This window comes from Oncorhynchus masou, chromosome 19 (genome assembly GCF_036934945.1).
Source record: "Oncorhynchus masou masou isolate Uvic2021 chromosome 19, UVic_Omas_1.1, whole genome shotgun sequence".
Taxonomy (NCBI): domain Eukaryota; kingdom Metazoa; phylum Chordata; class Actinopteri; order Salmoniformes; family Salmonidae; genus Oncorhynchus; species Oncorhynchus masou.
The window spans coordinates 30,303,837-30,325,091 of record NC_088230.1 but is presented as its reverse complement, the minus strand read 5'-3'; the positions used below and the strand labels follow the sequence as shown (position 1 = coordinate 30,325,091).

General features: G+C 42.6%; 4 protein-coding genes across 4 annotated transcripts in view; 2 read left to right on the top strand and 2 right to left on the bottom strand.

Annotated features, from left to right (window-relative positions):
- Window positions 1-1,826, bottom strand: part of lpgat1 (lysophosphatidylglycerol acyltransferase 1) — an 80,289-nt gene extending 78,463 nt beyond the window's left edge. The window contains exon 1 of the mRNA XM_064925607.1: window positions 1,336-1,826. The gene's annotated coding sequence lies outside the window, so the exon portion shown is untranslated. The remainder of the gene's footprint in view (window positions 1-1,335) is intronic.
- A 2,297-nt stretch (window positions 1,827-4,123) lies between these two features.
- Window positions 4,124-7,812, bottom strand: ints7 (integrator complex subunit 7). Its single transcript, XM_064924697.1, is given in 6 exon segments — window positions 4,124-4,253; window positions 5,460-5,680; window positions 5,857-5,954; window positions 6,330-6,464; window positions 6,774-6,996; window positions 7,537-7,812. Coding segments are annotated over 6 exon segments (1,083 nt in total).
- Window positions 7,813-9,548: 1,736 nt separating this feature from the next.
- Window positions 9,549-16,875, top strand: dtl (denticleless E3 ubiquitin protein ligase homolog (Drosophila)). Its single transcript, XM_064925606.1, has 15 exons — window positions 9,549-9,990; window positions 10,423-10,527; window positions 10,636-10,728; window positions 10,997-11,058; window positions 11,166-11,286; window positions 11,650-11,715; window positions 12,126-12,241; window positions 12,345-12,418; window positions 12,658-12,761; window positions 13,037-13,141; window positions 14,719-14,831; window positions 14,973-15,062; window positions 15,437-15,575; window positions 15,847-16,556; window positions 16,711-16,875. The coding sequence occupies exons 1-14, from the start codon at window positions 9,939-9,941 to the stop codon at window positions 16,533-16,535; spliced, it is 1,929 nt and encodes a 642-aa protein (XP_064781678.1). The 5' UTR covers window positions 9,549-9,938; the 3' UTR covers window positions 16,536-16,556; window positions 16,711-16,875.
- A 1,227-nt stretch (window positions 16,876-18,102) lies between these two features.
- Window positions 18,103-21,255, top strand: part of ppp2r5a (protein phosphatase 2, regulatory subunit B', alpha isoform) — a 74,656-nt gene continuing 71,503 nt past the window's right edge. The window contains exon 1 of the mRNA XM_064925604.1: window positions 18,103-19,292. Within this exon, the coding sequence (XP_064781676.1) occupies window positions 19,148-19,292 (145 nt within the window). The 5' untranslated portion in view covers window positions 18,103-19,147. The remainder of the gene's footprint in view (window positions 19,293-21,255) is intronic.

Genomic DNA, 21,255 nt, shown 5'->3' with positions numbered 1-21,255 from the left:
ACATTGACAGGTAAACATGGCTAGCTAAGACTATCCCACTGTAAGCTAGCTAATAAATGTAGTTGGCTACAAATATTGTTTAGTCGTTCTAAATTGGAGAGCACACAAGCTAAGTAAAAGTAACATTTAGACACCTGAAAAGGGCAGCAGTCTTTCTAGAGGCTAGGCTCATAATCACATTTTAAACAGGTGTAGACCTTACAGTGAAATGCTTACTTACACGCCCAGAAACTACAATGCAGTAAAGAAAAATAAATACGTGCTAAGTATTCACTAAAATAAACTGATTTAAAAAATAATCTATATATCTATATATATCTATATCTATATATGATACATGATTAAAGATCAACAATAAAATAACATCAGCGAGGCTGTATAGGGGGGGGGGGGGTCAATGCAAATAGTCCGGGTAGTTATTTGATTAGATGTTCAGTAGTCTTATGGCTTGAAGCTGTTTAAAAGCCTCTTGGAACTAGACTCGGCACTCCGGTACTGCTTGCCGTGTGGTGGCAGAGAGAACAGTCTATGACTGGGGTGGCTGGAGACTGACAATTTTAAGGGCCTTCCTCTGACACCGCCTGGTATAGAGGTCCTGTACGGCAGGAAGCTTTGCATCAATGATGTATTGGGCCGTACGCACTATCCTCTGAATTCATGTACCAGCAATCGGTTTTATAGCTACACATGATTCTACGTTACATAGTTAATATCATTGAGCAGGACTCAGGGCGTATACCGCCGGGTTCAAATCACATCACTAGTCCAAATCTTGGGAGACCAGTGAAAAGTGTTCTTTGCATTGAATGAATGAACCTACAACACCGTTTTCTGCGTCCAGTTGTTTCCGTAACTAGCTAGTTAACTATTGAGATATAAATACTATTATTAATAATAATAACAATAAAGTAATTAGTAATTACATTAACTATAGCTAACTTTGTGTTGGAATCTTTACCCAGGAAAGAAAGTCAACCAGTTCGTTAGCCAATTTTTGCCCAGGTGCTCTGACTGAAGCAAGCGGCAAACTTACCCACAAAAACTAGTTAGCCAGCTAGTAACGTTAGACCAGTAGTTTATGTAACTAACTAGTTATAGGTACAACGGTTTTTACAACGATGCATGGATAACCGTGTTTCGGCTAATGTTACCTGGCTAGCTAACTAATAAGCCAACGCCGCCGTGACTCAAAACATGCTATGTAATTTCAATTGGTTTTGTACAAATTCCGTGCCAATCATGTCTTACGAGTTAACATTAGCTAGTAAATCAAATCACGGTCAGAGGTTTGTCAGCTAGTTAGCTAAACATCTATGTTCTTATCATCATACTCACCCAATCTTACTATCACTCCGTCCAAATGCCGGACGATAGCTGGCTTAAAATGGATGAATACCAAGTCACATGTATTTAGTTAACATGTTAGATCCTTCAACGTTGAGTAATACATCATCCTGTCTATGTGCCGTTCAGACTCCGGTCACGGATAGCTCGCCGCTATCCATGTACTGTAACGTCTTCTTTAGCGTTGCTGGGTTGTTCTCAATCAATGGCACTCGAATAATTCCATCGATGCAACATCAGTTAGCTAACTAACGTTAGTAGATTGCAAGCAGGATAGCCAGGCATCAGCTCCAGCTACATCCCTTGCGTCTCTTTTAATCCAAATGCAACAATCCCTTGATGAAAGAGCCATATAACACGCCTTTATTGTTTTAATGCAAAGGCGGCCGCGTTTCAGTTCGTACATCGGGTGATGTTGAATAGATTCTGCCGTCTGCTCCTCTAGCTTGTAAAATCCGTTCGATTATATCTAGCTATTTATGCACTGCAGCGGCCACCAGAGGAGAATCTCGTTCTTCTTCTTCGGGAATTATGTTGGCGGATCGCAACCAATTTAAACTACATCCCCCTGCCACCTACTGTACTGGAGTGTGAGGCCATTCACGGCCTATATACATTTATTTGTGTTAAGGTACAATACAATTTGAGAAAGGGAAAAATTCCATTGGCAACTATTAGCCCTTTAAAATTAAACAATATTTATATAACAAAGAAACACCCCATTCCACAATTTATCTCCTCTAATCCTTCTCCAGACCTAAGGTCTGGGAGGACAGAACACTACCAATCAACACTCTCTGCAACTGTACTGCAGTAAAACCTCGCAATCCCAAGTATTTGCCGCTGCCACCATAACCTCTAATTTTCTGTGACTTTCAATCCATTTCTGCCGTGCAATTGACAACCATGGCTATGAATGCCAAGAAACCTACCTCACTGAAGCACATATTCTTCCCATCACTCTCCGCCTACTCACAGGAATCATCTCAGGATTCCTCACCCTGTAACCATCTACCTCCCTCTTCATTGCTTCAGCATACAACACTTTCTGTTACTCTGACAACAACCTCAACCTGCCTTTCTCTCACCGGACACCTCTGATCTCCAGCCCCATGGGCACTCCCACAACTTTCTCCACCGAAACTACATATTCCTTCGTCTCATGCCCTCCTGCATACTTCTCCTGCATACTTCTCATATCTAGGACTCCCTCCTACATACTGCTGCGAGAATCTGTGTTATGGGATTATCTCCCTGCCCTCTGACTTTCTCCTCCAATGGGTTTTGAGAAGGAGACAAGGGGAGAAAGGACGTGAGGAGTATGCAACTGAGATCTTCCCTATGGCGACGACGCTGACCAAAAACTTGGATTTGAGCAAGTGCCGACTGTCACCACCGACCACCAAATGATTTTGAGCCAGAGATGATGAACAGTAATTTTTTTTACAAATAAATAGCATCAGTGCCTACATCAGTCCATCACTGAAGCTATTGTGGAATAAAATGAACTGTACCTAACTGAAAAAAAACATACATTTCTGAAGGACATGTAACAATAACAGAAGGGGCTGCATACAAGTCAAATTGATCAAGAGACTGTCGTCCATCCATACTTGTTCCAAATATCATTATTACCGTTGAATGATTTTGTTTTGCCACCATCGAACATTATTCTACAACAGTCACTGACCGCCCCCTGCTGGTCTTGTTAAGAACAGCGCCGAGTAAAGGGATGGAAGGTGGAAATGGTTTAGAATACTTTCACTGGCAGTCAAGGGCACCTTATGCTGAGGCGGCCCTGCCCATGGAGAATTTAATTTAATTTAATGGCTAAATGCTGCATTCTCTTCACTAAACTACAGATGGAGTAAGTAGCTTTGCTGAACATTTATATTTCCACTTTACAAGTCCTTTATTGAAAGCTAATAAAGGCACAAAGATATATTAAGTGATGTAGAATATTAATATTGTGATCTTGCAGACATTGATTTAGCTTTGATCTAACTTCATTAAATAAGCACCATTCACCACAAATACGCCTGATTAGCCTGTTCTCTGGGCAGCCGAACGAGCAGAGCAGAGACTGTGCGTTATGCAGAGAATCCCGCACATGCGCAGAAGCTTTGGCTCTAGCTGTTGGGAAAAGGGTTCCAGACAACTCGGATCCGCAACAATCCGTATAATATAATGGGCATTTGTCCTACTTCCCCCACGTGACAACAATTAAACTACACTCGCACAAAGACGGAGCTTCAGTAAAATGTGGTCTTTAACAATTGGAAAATGTATAGAATATTAGTAAACAGTCACCTGAAATTCTGCCAGACAAGCAACCTCCTGGGGGGCTGAACTATAACGTTCCATAGCTTTGTCTCCCTTCCTCCATTATTTTTTATTTGTTTGTCTACTGTGTTATTGACTTGTTAATTGCTTACTCCATGTGTAATTCTGTGTTGTCTGTTCACACTGCTATGCTTTATATTGGCCAGGTCGCAGTTGTAAATGAGAACTTGTTCTCAACTAGCCTACCTGGTTAAATAAAGGTTAAATAAAAAAAAATTTAAAAAATCTGTGACCACTAACCTAAAATAAATGGATAAGTGAAAGCTCTTATCTATAAATACAGTATAGGTCTAGTCTTTCCTCTTTAGTTTACTTACTTCACTGAGAGAGGACTACAAGAGCCTCCTTAACATCACTATATTAGGTTCATTTGACAGGGACAATAATTAACATTCCTGTAAATGTCCAGATTTAATGAGTCTTGACTTCCCACAGACTAGAAACTCACCATGCGCGAGTTCTGCCAACCGATGGCCATGTTCTCCAGCTGCTGCTTGATCACCGTCTTCACCTCCGCGGACAGGGACGACTGGCTAGCCACAAACACCACAGTCGCCAGGGAAAGGTGACACATGCCAGATGTCAGTATCTAGTAGGTGATGATTGGAGAACAGCTTTGGAAACAACTTGAATAGACTTCACACACAGAATTTATCAGAGACCATTATGACATATGAGAACAAATCAGTGCTCACTCCTTAGCTTCCTATTAACCCTTTACACTCGTGGGAATTTGCCTTAACTGAAATGTTTCAATTTAAATACACTTTTATGACTCAAAGAAGAGTCTTCAACTATAAGGTGCTTTTTTGAGCTTTCCTAGCTGTGTCGTTGAGGAACTAGAGCAAGCGCACAACCCTGCATCCCTGCCATCACACATCACATTACTGTTGTTGTTTACGAGTCCAAAAACTGTCCATTATAAAATCGCAATCTAGGTCAGGTAGGCATTATTTGAAAGCTTTTTATATTGCCAACATAACTAGCTAAGTTCTAAAATACAATATTACAGTGTTAGGCTTTAAAAATGCAATTCAGGGAAACAGACCGGAATTTCGGTGCGCATTGAAAGGAGTCATAAGTACGTTCATGTGTGTGTGCCGCCACTAATTTTCTTCACAGTAGACAAACATAGGCTCATTCTATTGAGAACAACCCAGGGTATGACAGTATGTCATCTTGTAACTGTAAGTCAAATATAGGCTCATTCTATTCAGAACAACCCAGGGTATGACAGTATGTCATCTTGTAACTGTAAATCAAATATAGGCTCATTCTATTGAGAACAACCCAGGGTATGACAGTATGTCATCTTGTAACTGTACATCAAATATAGACTCATTCTATTGAGAACAACCCAGGGTATGACAGTATGTCATCTTGTAACTGTACATCAAATATAGACTCATTCTATTGAGAACAACCAAGGGTATGGCAGTATGTCATCTTGTAACCCTCCATCAACATAGTGATCATAAACGTTGACACTGTATATTACATGACTTTTATAATATGGAAATGTGAAGTGCATATTTGGACTCACGGGTCTTTGGCTTGCTTGTATGACATCAAAGCAGTATTTATTATAAATCCTCAATATCTCATCTATTAAAATATATCAAGTCGTCTTAATTTACAAAATTTTCCTCACTCAGACAACAAAACGTGCAGAAGTTGCCCAATTAGCATTTTTTTCTAATTTCAATACTACACTTTTACTTGTCCCCTTAGGGCAATAACAGTTAGTATTAGTGCTTTGTGTATCTCTCAGCAGGAGCACCTGCAGCTTGTCGGGGAACGAGTGAATGGCCACCCGGTAAAAGTCCACCAGATCCCCCAGCATGCCCTATCCCAGCACTGGCAGCTGGGTGGCGATGGCCAGCACATGTGACGGGTCGAAGGCCGAGTGCAGCTGGCACAGCAGGAACGCCACAGCCGATTGGCTGAGGTGGGGGCGACTCTTCAGCAGCTGGACCAATGAGGTGAGAGCCATCTGGGGAGTGAGAGAGGGAGAGATTAAAAAGTACACAATTACAACAAATGTGTTATAACTGTTTATTACAGATTTGATTGTAAACTATTGATAAACTAATAGCTAATCAACTACAAGCATCTTTTCCCCTCACTGTACAAGTACTGTATAAACACGTGGACCAGGGTGCTATCCACCTTGAGCGTGGCCTGAGTTCTGGGGCGGTCGCCCTGACTGCAGAGCACCAGCAGAGACTCCACCCCCATCACGGTGTCCTGCTCCAGATGCATCATGTCTGGGGAGGGAAAGCAGGACAATAACATTAATATAGATACCACTTTCATCCCTAAATAACACAGGCCAGGCAGCAACAACCATTACAAAATAACGTTTTCTTGGCAAAGAACAAAACACTGCAGTTAATTAAATGGATGACTGTTACTTTATTACGGACAAGCCCTAATACTGTACTGGTATCTGTGAAGGTCTGTGAAGACCTTGGAGTGCACCAAACCCATTTTAACATGAATTAGTCCACTACTGGAAGTTTTTCTTATGTAGAACCTATTTTGGATGGCTGTGAAGTCTGAAGACCTGTGATGGTCTGGAAGCTAATTAAAGATGAGTGAGAGGACATCTCCCCCTACTAAGTGGTACCCTATACACACACCTTTCTCTGGATAGGAAATGGCGATGTTGGCGGGCACAGTGACTCCATGGGCAGAGAAGGCCAGGTTGCTGTGGTAACAGCATTCCTGCGCTAGCTTAACAAGGTCAATGAGCCGAGGAGGGGTGAAAGCATCACCTGAGGAACAGAAAGAAGGAATGTTTTGGAAAGTTTTGAACCCAACCTAAGTAATCGACTGAATGTCACAAAGCCCCAAAACAGCAGGGCTGGTAATCACAGAGTCTTCGTGTAGGTGTGCTGGTAAAGGATCCGTTTTGTTAGGTAATAACTCCTACTCTGTGAAGCTTTTTGAATACGTTGTTGAATATGTAGTAAATAGTTTTTTTTAATGATTTACATGAAAGTCAGTTTCAGAATAGCTACAGTATGTAAGCAAGGTAATGCATTTCAAGGAAAATAAATTAATATTATCAGTATTATGAAAACATGGATTATCCTCATAATAACCAATGAAAGATAATTCACCACTCGCTGTTGGATTATGGAGTAGGGAATTTGCAGGTATGTGTGGGACACAAGACCCCACCTGAGTGTTTTCTCTGTTCCAGAGATAGGTGGCCTTTTTAGCCAGGAGCTTCAAGTCCTGGATAGCCAGTCTCTTGACTGCATTCCTAGGGTCCTCCTTCATGTACTGGAGAAACAGCTGTAACTTCAGATAGACAGAGAGAACAGACTCTACATTAAACATTATTCAAAGCCTCCTACTGATCTCACAGAAACTTAATCTAAGGAAAAGAGTTTAGATTTTCTAGCCTGGGTGGGTGCCACAGCATGTTCTCCACTTTTGCTAAGCTATGCTGTCTTGGGACTTCAAGTGCATATAATAAACAGGTCAGTTGTCACTCAAATTCTGTACTTGGACATCTGTTTGTCTGTTTCGAATTAGATGTACTCTGTCTGCTGCAGTGATAGGTGTCATGCCAAATAGCATCCAGCTTCCAAAAACTGTCTGTGTTGCGTACCAATGGGATTCTAATATCCATTATTGTCGAGGGGAGAGACTATGAGGACTTTTCTTACCAGCATCCCATTGACAGGCCATTTTGGCCGACTAGCCAAAATCTGAAACGGAGCCTGACCTCAACGCTAATCTTCACCACACCCTAAACCTAATTTTAACCAATTTGAAAATGTTATATCTGCTTACACGCAGCCACGCCCCTTAGTTTCCCTCCGTTGCTACAGCTACCCATTTGGGGATGTTGATGAGCGAGGAGGCGGCCAGCTGGGTGAAGGTGTGCAGGGTGACAATGACCATGGGTGGGTAGGGGTAGGAAGTGACCAGCTGCTTAAGCAGCTCCCGGCTGCTAGAGGCCAGGCTGCTAGAGGCCAGGCTGGCAATGTGGTGCATGTGCTGCAGAATAGGGATTAGCTTCAGTTTCAGGTCCCCCGGGGACCAGAGCTGTGGAGGAACAAGAGCATAGTGAAACATAGCAATGGCCAACGGGAGATCACAAGGGGTCATGTTCAGTTGGCATGAAATGGAAAAAAACGCTCAGAAACCAGGAGGCACTATCTGAACTTGTCCAATGGAACGTTTCAACAGGACCCTGTTTCAAAAACTTTGGAAATAACAAGGTTGCCAACAAACAACGCATACAAAGTTGTATAGAGGCAGAAGAAGATATCGGGTAGGGAGTAGGCTATTTAATTACGTTTTTTACTGACCACGTTTATTCTAAAAATGTCTGTCCTCACTCTGGTAGCCTATGGACAAACATTACAAATTAGCTACGTGGTGAGTTGATGCCTATTCGGCAGCTATTGAATTGATCATGCTACTTTGTATGCATTGTTTGTTGGCAACCTTGTTATTTACGACGTTTTTGGAACAGATTTCTGTTGGAACATTCCACAAATTATACCCACCCAGTCAAGAGGTCTGAATACTTTCCGAAGTCACTGAATGCAATATTTCAGAATCAATTGTCTGAATTGTGAGACTAATGATGACCATCTTGCAAATCTGAAACACAGCTACTGTGTGGAATGTGGACTAAACCACCATCATAATAATCAAGCTCTAATGGAAAGACAAAGAGAGCAGCATGCCATGATACCTGAGCATGATTGCTCTGGTCACAGGGTCATTGCTGTGGACCGAGGTAAAGTCAAATTCAGGTTGGATAGTCGACGGATATTTGTCTGTAGTTTTCCATAAGACCACCAACAGCAGTTACAGACTGTCAACATAGTGACAAATATAATTTTTCAAATTTCAATAGCTCTTTAACCATTACTCCTAAAACTTTCAAAACTGGTTGTAGCAAACCCGATGGCAGACACACACATTGCACACCCTTTTGTTTGTCCATTTGCATCTCATGAGATTTTATGAGAATTTTTAAAATGTTCAAATTTCAATAGCTCCTTAGTCTTATGACCTACAACCCTCAAACTACTTTCAGAAAATCCACTGAGTAGCCTTATATGTAGCACAACCTTTTGTTTGTCCATTTTTATCTCACACGTTTTAACATTCATTTTTAATATTTTGAATTTCAATAGCTTGTGTGACCTACCTACAACCCTCAAACTATTGTCAGAATATCCCCTGACAAGCCTTATATATTGCACACCCTTTTGTTTGTCCATTTAATCTCACACAATTTTCAAACTTTCTCATTTCAATAGCTCCTTGGTCATGTGACCTACTGACCTCAAACAAGGTTCAGAACGTCCACTTCTATGTTGCACACCCTTTTGTTTGTCCATTTTCATCTCACAAGATTTTACATTAATTGCCTGCTCTGCTCCCCTGAAGGACAGTGTCACTCACACACCTATTCACTTGGGCCTTCCCCATTGACCTGGTGACCACTGACTCCAGGCCTCTACTTCCAGACCGCCTGCTCTATCCCTGGGCCTGAGAGCGTATACTCCCTGGAACTACAGACCTACTCTCCCTACCCGGTCAACACCCCTCTTACTGGGCATCACCCATCACTGAGTCTCAGCCATCTCTATAACCTTGCCCAACAGCGGAACCGAGGCATCCACACTTAAGCACCCCTCCCCGGACTGGGAGTGTCTGAATGTAGCTCGCTAGTTTAAGTTTGTTTATCACTGTGACGAATAGCAAACAAGCTAGCTTGTCATTTTAATTGTAGTAGCTAGCTTAGTAAGCTAGTTGCTTGATGACTGGTTAACTGTACACACCTTTGTCCAACTCCATGAAAGCTGAATTTGTATCAAATTATTGTTCCCCATAATCAGCCTCTGACAAGAATGGACGTGCAGTTAAAAGCGACATTGCTTATATTTTAGACTTCACGTGAAATAACTTTATATTCTCTTCAACGGTATCAATTTAGCATGTTTCATTCCGCACAAAGGTAGAAAGTGACGTAGTACAGGAAGTGTCAGCTTTCCAACCAATCAGCGAGTGTGATGTAGGTTTCGCGGGGGATTCGTGCTATATTTATGTTACTTAACAAATAAACAAACAAACAAACAAAAAAAAAAAATATATATATATGTGACTTCAGTTCGCGCGAATGGGGAGCCACGAACTGATGACCACCGCACAGAAATCCATCTAAAAAAATCGAAATATTAGAAAAATCGTCTAGCTTCAGCTAAGTTACAGAAATGCTTTTTCGTTCCATTGTCGACAGAGGAGTCCGTAGACGGAGGTGCAATGGTAACAATGTCAACTTATAGTGATCCAGACAGTATTCCGTCTGGTTTGACTCTTATTAACGTTAACTAGCTATAACTTTAGTTAGCCTAAGTAAGCTAGCCGTCCACTTCAGCATTGTTGGCTACTTGGCTGGACAATTGTGTGTCGACTATAGCTAGATCAATCTACTCAGTCGATTGTTGACTCGTTCATTAAAAAAAAACATTAATATCCTGATCATGTTACTATCTTATTTATACTCGATGGCATATTTTCATTTAATAGATGTGTCTTGTTAATTGTTGTTGTGGGAAGTACTGGTAGCTAGCTCTATAACTAATGACTAACGTGCATAAGCCAAGGACCTACTCAGGCCGGACGGGGTTTAGGGTGGCTCTCCATACAGTATTACACTGCATGTTCCTGAATGGTTATTTGTTTATTTTCCAACAGACCTCAACCCAAAATACAATTTGTCCTCTCTGCTGGACTGCTACCAGTGTACCCGTCATGATGAACACATCACATACGGGAGTCCGGGGGTCGCCTTCGCTACAGGTAATACAATAAATATTGTACTCAGTCTTTGAGGGGCGACAACCATTAATCACTGTCCTGATTTTGTTATTTATTTATTTTTACTGCTTATTTTCCTGTCGATTTCAGCCCCGGGGCTGCAGGGCGTCCTTGCAGTGGCCAGTGAGGAGGGAGTCCTGAGGCTGTACAACACAGAGAACCGACAGAGTCCACTGCTGAAAGGTATGTTATGCCTGAGTGACAGAATCACACCACCAACAGAGTAACTCTTGTACCTTGTTTATTCGGCTCAGACAACAGATGGTATGATCATGATGCTCCCTTATGATGCAGACCTCCTAGGAAGGTTGTGAGGCACACCACTAGTTGTGTGACTAGCCAATAGTTATCACAGCTGTCTGAATTACCAGTCTAGCTTGTTTTGTTGTTGGACCATGAAATATCATCAGAGGCCAATTGAGGTACAAACTTAATGTATTCTATTCCACAGAATGGTTGGCACATGATAATGCTATCTGTGACCTTGCTTGGGTGCCAGGGGAGGCTAGCTTGGTGAGTAAAGTTTTTCCTGGTTGTTTCACACAGTGATCAGACTAATATTTTTTTATAGACATTTTGTAGGACACATGATAAAATAATGTTTGTATTTTCACCATCAGGTGACCGCGTCAGGTGATCAGATGGCCAAGCTGTGGGATGTGACATCAGGGGAGCTCCTTGGTAGCTTCAAGGGGCACCAGTGCAGCCTCAAGTCTGTTGCATTCACACAGCAGGAAAAAGGTACATTTCTAATTCAATATAACTTTATTGCCCCAGAGTGGCAGCGCATGATACATTGTAGACATTCTTCCTGAATACAGAGACACTGCTTGCTCCATCGAGTGTATGGTCTTTCAGACTGTACATGTGTACAGCCATGCCACAAATATTTGTTATTTGATTAGTCGTAGGCATCACTACTGACCACTGACAGCTCAGCTACTGAAAACAAAGCTCTTCTTAAACGACTGCTGCTGAGTTTCTGTTTTACCCCAGGAGACCCCATGCTTTTTGGCCAAATACACACTTAGTTTTTTGTGTCCGGACACTTCTTCATGAGTAACCATGGTAACCATCCACTCTGGCTTCTCTCTTCTCCCACAGCTGTGTTCTGTACTGGGGGCCGAGATGGGAATATTATGGTCTGGGACACAAGGTGCAGCAAAAAAGGTAAGGCCAGATATAAAAGTGATTACGCTTTTCTTTAGTGTAAACGATGTTTGAGTTTTTCAGTGAGTGATCTTGAAACCCGGAACTAAAATCTTGGGTTATTGCATCAGATGCTTGATTAAGTTCTACTGGGACACGTGTTAGAAAATATACTATAACGTGGAGCGATAGCCGGCCGGTAGCTCCACTCCCCTCTCTCTGCAAGTTGGCCAAATGTCCCCTTTCCGAAATTCGAAAAGAGGCGTACACCTGTCCAAATGATCAGTTACAAAAAAATCTGTGCACCGGTACAAAGTACCTTGTTAGTCATCGCATCCTACAGTTTGTTGGCAGACGCTACGATACCAGTTATGTTATGTAGTCTGTCCAAAAGAGATTATTCGGTGAGTAATGGAGTGTTTTTCCCTCAGATGGCTTCTACAGGCAGGTAAAGCAGATCAGTGGAGCTCACAATAAGATGGACAGAAACACACCCTTTAAGACAAAGAAGAAACGTCCCAGCACACGTGGCATGGACCCCTCTGTGGTGAGTGGTAATACCCTAATACCCTTAACTGACTCGGTGTCAGCCATGTTTTTAATGTTGAATAGGGGACTGGGATAACTGATTGTCTCCATCTCTCTTGTAGGACTCCCAGCAGAGTGTCACGGTGGTTCTGTTCCAGGATGAACACACACTCATCTCCTCAGGTGCTGTTGATGGGTAAGAATAATCTAATAACACAGGACCATATTCATTGAGACACACCGTAACATAATGTTTTACAACGGGAAACTAAAGCAAGCATTTCGTATTAGACAAATTCAGATGGTACCACCCTGTTTCCTTGCTTTTTTTGCAAACTGAACATGACCAGATGACTGTCGTAAGGATGTATGTGACGCCTGCATCACGCAGAATGATTCTGACATGAATTGTGACGTATTTATCCTCCTAAACAGGATAATCAAGATGTGGGACCTCCGGAAAAACTACACAGCGTACCACCATGACCCCATCCCACTCCAGGCGTACCCGTACCCAGGGACGAGCACACGGAAGCTAGGTGGGTTTTCTCAAACATGGCTATGGCCCAATTTGAATTCTTCAAAATTGCATCTTCCCTATGTTGAATTAGACTAATAATTTGTCAGACCTCACTGGATTGGTAAAATCTCTTTGGTGTCTGGAACTCCTACTTTCACCTAGCCAACAGTATCAGATCAGTGATTACTTCAAGGAATGAAGGAAACATTTTACAAGTATTCAAATAGGGCCTAGGTTGAGTCCATTTTTGGGGTTTCCCAGTGTAGAACCTAGCCTATGTTGTTTGTGTGACAGGTTACTCAGGGCTGGTGTTGGACTCCACTGGCTCCAACCTGTTCTCCAACTGCACTGACAACAACATCTACATGTTCAATGTCAGCGGGCTGAAAACCACTCCAGGTAAACAAATGCTCCATCCAAAGTTCATTCTATGTCATTCTGTTTCTATGGCTACATCCATCAGAAGCATGTGGACATTCAGCCCATGACTTTGTTTTATAACAAGTTAGTTACCATCCATTCACATTCAGCTCCAGCACGCCATTGTTTCATTCTGCCAGTACCACTTTTTACCACCAGATGGGGCTGCACACTACTTCTGTTCAGTTGAGGCTATTTGATGTATGGGAAGCTGTCTGTCAGTTTGACAAAAATGCCATACTTTGGGAAGATTAATTTTCTTAAATAGCTAGTTGTACAGCATGGGGTTGCCAACCTTTTCAAAATATTGTGTGTAATTCCCCTTTTTATTCCAGATGTGGCTGTTTTAATTGCACATTTAGCAAGTGAGGAATGTGCTGTCTAATGTGCCGGTCTAGCGATGGTTCTGTACTGCTCATTTAATTGCAAAGTTAGAAAATAATAGATAAGGATATACCTCTGCCAGGTAAGCCTACTTTTCAGTTAACATTTTAATTGAGAAGATTTTGGGGATAGTATTTCTGTCAACCCACAAGATGGTTGTCACATCCACTGGCTGGCTATGCATGGACAAACACGCGCACCACACAGACAGACAGGGACAATACCACTGGAAATTAATTATTGTGTTAAGTTTGGCTTTTTAAACCAATATTGACAAACTAAGTGTGGGATAATGTCAATGTTGCGTTGATTAGATATTAGCTGGGAACTATGGTGTCTGATATTTGTGAGATTTATTTATGACAGTTTGTCGTGGAACACCTGAAAATTGCATGTACTTTCAGAATTGTTTGGTGACCATCGACCTGTTGGAGACCCCTGTTGTACAGCATGACCACTGTTGTACAGCCACATAATGAATTTGGCTACTGTCATTCATGTGCCTGACACGTAGCATAATAAATCGTCTTTACAATAGCCCAGAGGTTGTTGAATGGCTGAGTGGGTACCTCCGTGTACAAGAGACTGTCTGACTGAAAGATGAGAAATAACTCAGTGATGTTAATGAGTCATCAAAGTCTGGGTTGTGTTCATTGGGACATGCAACAGAAAACAATTCCGGTTGCAATGGAAAGAGAAAATTAGCTGTTCTTATTGGACAAGTCCAGGTAGTCCCTCCCTGTTTTACTCAATTCCCCTTTGGTGCTTAATGAACTGATCGTTTGTGTGTATGTATTGATATTTAGTTCTGTCCTTGATGTTCTTGTCTATTAATGTTCTGTATTATTTCATGTTTTGTGCGGACCCCAGCTGCTGCTTTTGCAACAGCTAATAAGGAATCCTAAAAAATACCAAATACGGCCCTGGTATTGTTTGCAACCACTATTCCTTAGGAATTAGCCAAGAATGTGGCCCAGGGGGCTTTGACCTACCATGTGACCAGTCTCTTGACCAATCAAGAAGTAATATATGGAGAGCCTCTTTAGGATCCTATTTGTTGACCACTTTGTGTATTCGCACTGTGTACTCTGAACAACTGAAATTTTGTTCTGGTGGTTTCAATGTCTAGTTCTGTGCAGGTTATTCCTGATGTTCATGTCTTTCTATTGCAGTGGCAGTCTTTGGTGGTCACCTCAACTCCTCATTTTACGTGAAGTCCACTGTTAGCCCCGACAACCAGTTCCTGGCTAGTGGCTCAAGTGACCATCATGCGTACATCTGGAAGGTGAGCTGCCATTTTTATTTGACCAATCCAGTGAAAACCTTTGAAAGGCAGACTGATAGACGATGGCTGACAAATCAACATGCTTTGACTATTCTATCCATGCATTTATTAGTGTCTTACCAACTTATATTCCGATTTCAGATCTCCGACCCAAAACATCCTCCCATGATGCTTCAGGGCCACAGCCAGCAAGTGACCTCCATAGCATGGTGCCCCACAGATTTCACAAAGGTGAAATCTAAGATTTTGTCAATGTTTCAGATTAGTTTGAGAACACTCATCCTACAGCAGCCAGGAAAGATACCCTTTAAGCTGCCTTTATATCCGTTCTGTGTCCCTGGAGAAAATGTTTTGTTTGATCTGCTCATTCTAAATATTATTCTTTTGCCATAAAAAAGAATTGTGGTAGTTGAAGTGGTCTGTAGGTGGAGGTGCAGGTGCAGGTACAGGTACAGGTACAGGTGCAGGTTGGTAACCTGGGTAGACCAGACTAAAAACTGTGTTCACCATTGAAACAATGATGAGTGCAGCATTCAGTCTGGTTTAACCAGGCTAGGAGAAGTGCAGGTTGGGGCCCTGTGTAATCTCATGTTCTGTCTTGGCAGATTGCTTCCTGCTCTGATGACAACACCATACGGATCTGGCGTCTGGACCGGGGTACAGATGGAGCAAAGTCTTCTGTCGGAGAGGCCAATCTGGTGGGCTGGGCATGTCCTAAACCTGCCACCACCATGCCCAGTCCAAGTGAGTACCACTACTGCTGCTATCTATCAGTAGAGAGGGGGTCCATTAAATGTTTTACATTCCAGTCAATTAAAGAATTGGATAGTACCTGGTTCATCTTTAATAAAATGGCAGTATCTAAAATTCCATATCCATTGCGGTGGTTACATCCTCAAATGCTTTTACTGGTCTGTATAGCCTGTATATTTCCAAGCATAACAAATATGACTATCTCCAATGATTCTTGAACAAGCTGAACTCTTGATTGAAACTAAAACTCTTTCTCTCTCAGTGCCTTTGAACCAGGCGGAGTGCACCCCAGCCAAGAGTCCCTGGCCAAGGCATCTGGGGGCCCTGGCCTCCCCCCAGCCTGCTGCCTGTGCCCCCAGAGGAGCAGACCTGCCTCTAGCCTCAAGCACCACCGCCGCCTCCCCCCTTCAGGCCCAGGGCTCCAGGGCCACCCTCATACGTCAGAAAACGCCCTCCATCAGCAACTGGTTTGCCCGGACTCCCGGGGAACAGATCACCCCTCCTCTCCGCAAGGTGCTTAGCCCCTGTCCCATCCCCACCCTTTCCTCGGAGAGGACGGCCAAGCGCCGGCTGGAGAATGGTGACAGTGGGGCGGCAGGGGGCTGTGAAGGTTCAGGGGAGTGTGACTGCATCACAGGGCTCTACCCTGCAGCCAAGAGGAGCCGGGGACTAGCAGGAGTGTGCTGTTCTAGCCAGGAGCCACCTCATGCGGCCACAGAGAGGAGCGAGGCCTGGGGAAAAGCAGACCTCCAGGTGGAAGACCAGAGGCCTGTCCCAGCCACACAGGCTGACAAGGAGAAGAGCTCTCCAAAAGGGGCAGACTGGTTGTCAGCAATGAGCCAGAAGCTGAGGAAAGGTGTGGGAAAACCCAGCAGCACTCCCAGAAGCACCAGTGCCCCCAAGAGGCAAGATGGCAGGATACCGACCTCACCAGTATACACAAGATCCTAAAATTACAAGTTGACCAGAAATGTATGAAGTCTATTGATGTTCTTAACAGGATTTGTGCCATCTTTTGGACGTGTTTTTCATAATGTTCAAAATGTAGAAAAAACATTGATGTCTCTTACTGCATAACCAGGAACCTGTTATCATTTACCTTTCTGCTGTTCCCTCCTTATCCCAGGCAATGTCCTCTCCCTCCTGGGCAATGCGCTCACTGAAATCCATTAAGAAAATATCTTCCTAGTTCCAGCGAAGGACTTGGGAGTGATCAGCTTGGAATGAAATGGTTTTCTCTGTGCTGATTCAGAGACAATATTTATATTTGTAATAAACTATATATTTCCTATATTTGTATTTTAATTTGGATCACTGTTCAACATAGAGCAATCTTTTTAAAGATATGAGGGTTGATTCTTAACCTTAATATACCCAATATTGCACCCATTTGAGAATCCTTACAATGAGTTGTCCACTCAACATGGAAGACAAACTTACAAGAGATTCCTGTTCTTACGTTTTTATTTTGTACATTAACTTTTGTATACAATGATCCGCTTCCCCTCCACCAATCCTAACCTTAACCATTAAATGTGTCTCGGGGCAACTTCACCCGACACCATTCATGTCTGCACAAGTTTGAATTCCAGTCTTGATTCCCCATTGTGAATAATTAGCTGTGTCACTACCATATCACACTAGAAGTCATGAGTATTCACAAAGGCCATGAGACTAAACTTACCATTAGTAAAGTCTGTCAGATTTCCCTACAAAATATTTAGATGATAATGCAGCAAGCAAGTCCCTAGACATGACAATACTTACAAAAGTACATTAAAACCAAACTTTGGGTGAGTTAGTAGTGTTGTTAGTACTACATTATAACAGTTCACAGCCCATGCAATGCTGTTCAAAGGTTTCTGACACTGGTCTCCAACCTGTTTTTCCAGTATACTTTCCACTTCTGTTGTTGTAACTTGACATGTGTTTGCACTGTGTTAATCCTGTCTTCACATAGACACATTTTACTGAAAGGAGACTAAGAATGCATGATAGTTTGTAGTCCTGTCAACCTGCAACATTCTTTTGTGTCTGTCTGAAACATGGATGTCTGGTGTCTGAGCTAGTGCCTCCATCACGAGAACATTTTCTTCTCTCTGCATGTGATCACATGTGCAAAGGTTAGCATGCTACTAGTGCTGGGGGCTTACATTCAGAGGATCACGATTGTGGGGTCAAACAATATTTTTATCCTCACACCACACTGTTGGATCTCTGCTGCAAATATAGGTGACATTAATTGGATGTTAATGTATCCTCTGATGGATAAATATAGTAAGTGATGTAATTGCCTGGCCTCAAAAGAAGCACTCGCCTGAAATGACAATGTTGACATTTTTTGTTTATATGGACACAGTATCCTGCCTATTTATAAACGTTTCCAGTTGCCAATTTACTATGTTTTCTGTGCATATTGTCACATGGTTTAGAGCCCGGTCTTCAATTGGTTTAAAAAAAAGGCATGAGCATGCCTGTTTCAACATTTTGGTTGGACACTGCAGTTGTCTGTCAAAGACGTAAACTTTTGTCACAAAATGCAACCCGTCAACGATGTACTCATAAAGCTGTTAATGGTTGCACTGAGTTTGCAGTGTGGCGGCTTTTTACATGGAATTGTGTAATCTAATAAATCGAAAAAGTTATTATTGACGCCCGAGCACAAGTAAAAAGTGATTATCGGTGTGTTCAGTGCAACTCGATATTTCCGACTAAATGGACACGGGAAAGTACTGAACATGACTCCATTGGCGCGGTGGTTCTTCCGATATACGAACGTTGCTGAGTAGTTCGAGGTTGCCAGACTTCATTCGTCCAGACTGTTTTTCATTTTGACAAAGCCAACTGCTGCTAGAAGACACGGAATACAATATTTATTTTTCTTGTGGAAAATAGTATGAATTTCATCATGACAGTTCGCTTTAAATTGTAAATGTTCATATTATCTAGGTAACGGTACGTTTTAACGAAGCAGCTAGCCAGATAGCTAACGTTAGCCAAGCAGCCAGCTGGCTAACATTAGCATTTTTTGTCTGTCATTTAAAAAGCTAGCACTGACAGCTAGTCTTACGCTAGTTAGCATAGGTGTTCTCTGAAGTAGCTAACGTTAGCCGGTTAGCTATACAAATGACAATTATAGCAACAGGTTGCTATATTGCAGAAATTACAATTTAAATATACCCAGCAATTTAGTTAAGCAGTGTTTCTGCTGTCAGTCTATTAGCTAACGTTTACCTAGATACGTTTTCTCAAATCTGTCATGAGTTGGCTGGCTTGTTGATACGCGTAGCGTTAGCTCACGCTTGCTAGTTTTCTAAACAGCTCGCTGGACTCAACAAGCGGGACGAAAATGCGGGCTTTACATGGAAACTGATTAACTAGCAAGCTTCAGTGGATCAAACAAGCAGAAGGTGTTTTTCAAAGTTTGCTGCCTACGCCATTTCAAGTTGCAGAAGATTTTGATGCTTCTGAACTGGGAGACATAGACCACTTGTGGGAAACCCTAAATCTATCGTTGGTGCACATGTCCAAAAATACTTTTACGACACAGTTGATGCTTCAAAATGTCGGCTATCTCTGCGTCTGAGAAAGTGGACGGGTTCACGCGAAAATCAATGAGGAAGGCCCAGAAACAGAAGAAATCTCAAGGGTCGTCCCAGTTCCGAACTCAAACTTTTACCGAGCTTTCACCCTTGCCGCAGCTCAAAGGTAAGAAAATAAAAAATGCTACCTGAAATAGTCTCAAGTGAAAGGGTGGCGGTGTTGACACTTCCCGTTTACTCTAGCAAACGTGATCAATACGTAGTCGGGACATTAACTATTTTCTACCAATCTGTACAGTCAGACGGTCTGTACAGAGATAAAAATGTGTTCAATGAAACGCGGAAGCTTTGGGTAGCTAATGACAGTTGCATTTTCAGCCTCTGTTCTTTGGCACCCAGCTGTGATGTATGCTCACAGCGAGGACTGAAGTGCAATCCTGGCAAAGTTGGCTACATCGAGAGAATGAGAGATTGATCTAATTGCTGATAATTTTGTGTATATTGTGCACTGCCTACGTTTTAGCTGGTGTGAAATCCCCGTCACTGCCTGTCAATTTCTCCACTCAGAAATAGCACCGTTGTTATTTATGCGTGGTAATCGCTCTTTTGACAGCTATATATTTTGTACAGTCCTACGAGTCACGACGCATCTGGATAGTTGTTGGTTATTTTCCTGTACAAGACATATGGGCCAAGGCCAGACACATGCATTAATTTATGTTTTGAATCCATGAAAACTACAGAGCCCTCTAAACATCGGCCTGCTACATTAACTTTATATTGTTTGTTTTGGTAAGGAGAAGCCTGCAAATGAATGAAATGTTGCTTTCTGAGATTTTCATCCTAGCTGGAGTCATATTTTGTACACCTTGGCAGCCAGTAGAACTGTAATGTAGCCTATCTGCTCTATACTGAACAAAAATATAAAAGCAACATGTAAAACCAACGTGTAAAGTGTTGGTCCCATGTTTCATGACCTGAAATAAAAATATCCCAAAAATGTTCCATATGTACAAAAAGCGTATTTCTCTAAAATGTTGTGCACAAATTTGTTTACATCACTGTTAGTGAGCCTCTCCTTTGCCAAGATAATCCATCCACCTGACAGGTGTTGCATCTCAAGAAGATGATTAAACGGCATGATCACCTTGAACTGGGGACAATAAAAGGCTGCTCTATTTTTGTCACACAACAATGCCATAGATGTCTCAAGTTTTGAGGGAGTATGCAATTGGCATGCTGACTGCAGTAATGTCCATCAGAGCTGTTCAATTCTCTACCATAAGCCGGCATCAGTGTTGTCTTAGAGAATTTGGCAGTACATCCAACCAGCCTCACAACCACAAACCAAGTGTAACCAAGCCAGCCCAGGACCTCCACATCCGGCTTCTTCACCTGCGGGATTGTCTGAGACTAGCCACCTGGACAGCTGATGAAACTAGGTTTGCACAACTGTCAGAAACCGTCTCAGGGAAGCTCATCTGCGTGCTCGTCGTCCTCACCAGGGTCTTGACTTGACTGCAGTTCGAATTCGTAACCAACTTCAGTGGGCTCGCCTTCGATGGCCACTGGCACACTGTAGAAATGTGCTCTTCACGGATTAATCCCAGTTTCAACTGTACTGGGCCGATAGCAGACAACGTGTATGGCGTCGTGTCGGCGAGTGGTTTGGTCATGTCAACTTTGAACAGAGAACCCCACCGCCACCATGGGGCAATGGTATGGGCCAGCATAAGCTATGGCATTTTATCAATGGCAATTTTAATGCACAGATTCCGTGACAAGATCGTGAGGCCCATTGTTTGTCATTCATCTGCCGCCATCACCTCATGTTTCAGCATGATGATGCATGGCCCCATGTCGCAAGGATCTGTACACCACTCCTGGAAGCTGAAAATGTCCCAGTTCTTCCATGGCCTGCATACTCACCAGACATGTCACGCATTGAGCATGTTTGGGTTGCTCTGGATCGACATGTACGACGGGGTGTTCCAGTTCCCGCAAATATCCAGCAACTTCGCACAGCTATTGAAGCAGACTGAGACAACATTCCACAGGCAACTCTGTGAAGGAGTTGTCAATACTGGCCGGTTTTCTGATCCACACCCCTAGCTTTTTAAAGATGTTTG

Coding starts and splice junctions, on each gene's coding strand:
- dtl (XM_064925606.1), top strand. CDS start 9,939: ATGCTTTTTCGTTCCATTGTCGACAGAGGAGTCCGTAGACGGAGGTGC. Junction 10,528..10,635: donor GGGGGTCGCCTTCGCTACAG/GTAATACAATAA, acceptor TGTCGATTTCAG/CCCCGGGGCTGCAGGGCGTC. Junction 14,832..14,972: donor ATCATGCGTACATCTGGAAG/GTGAGCTGCCAT, acceptor TTCCGATTTCAG/ATCTCCGACCCAAAACATCC.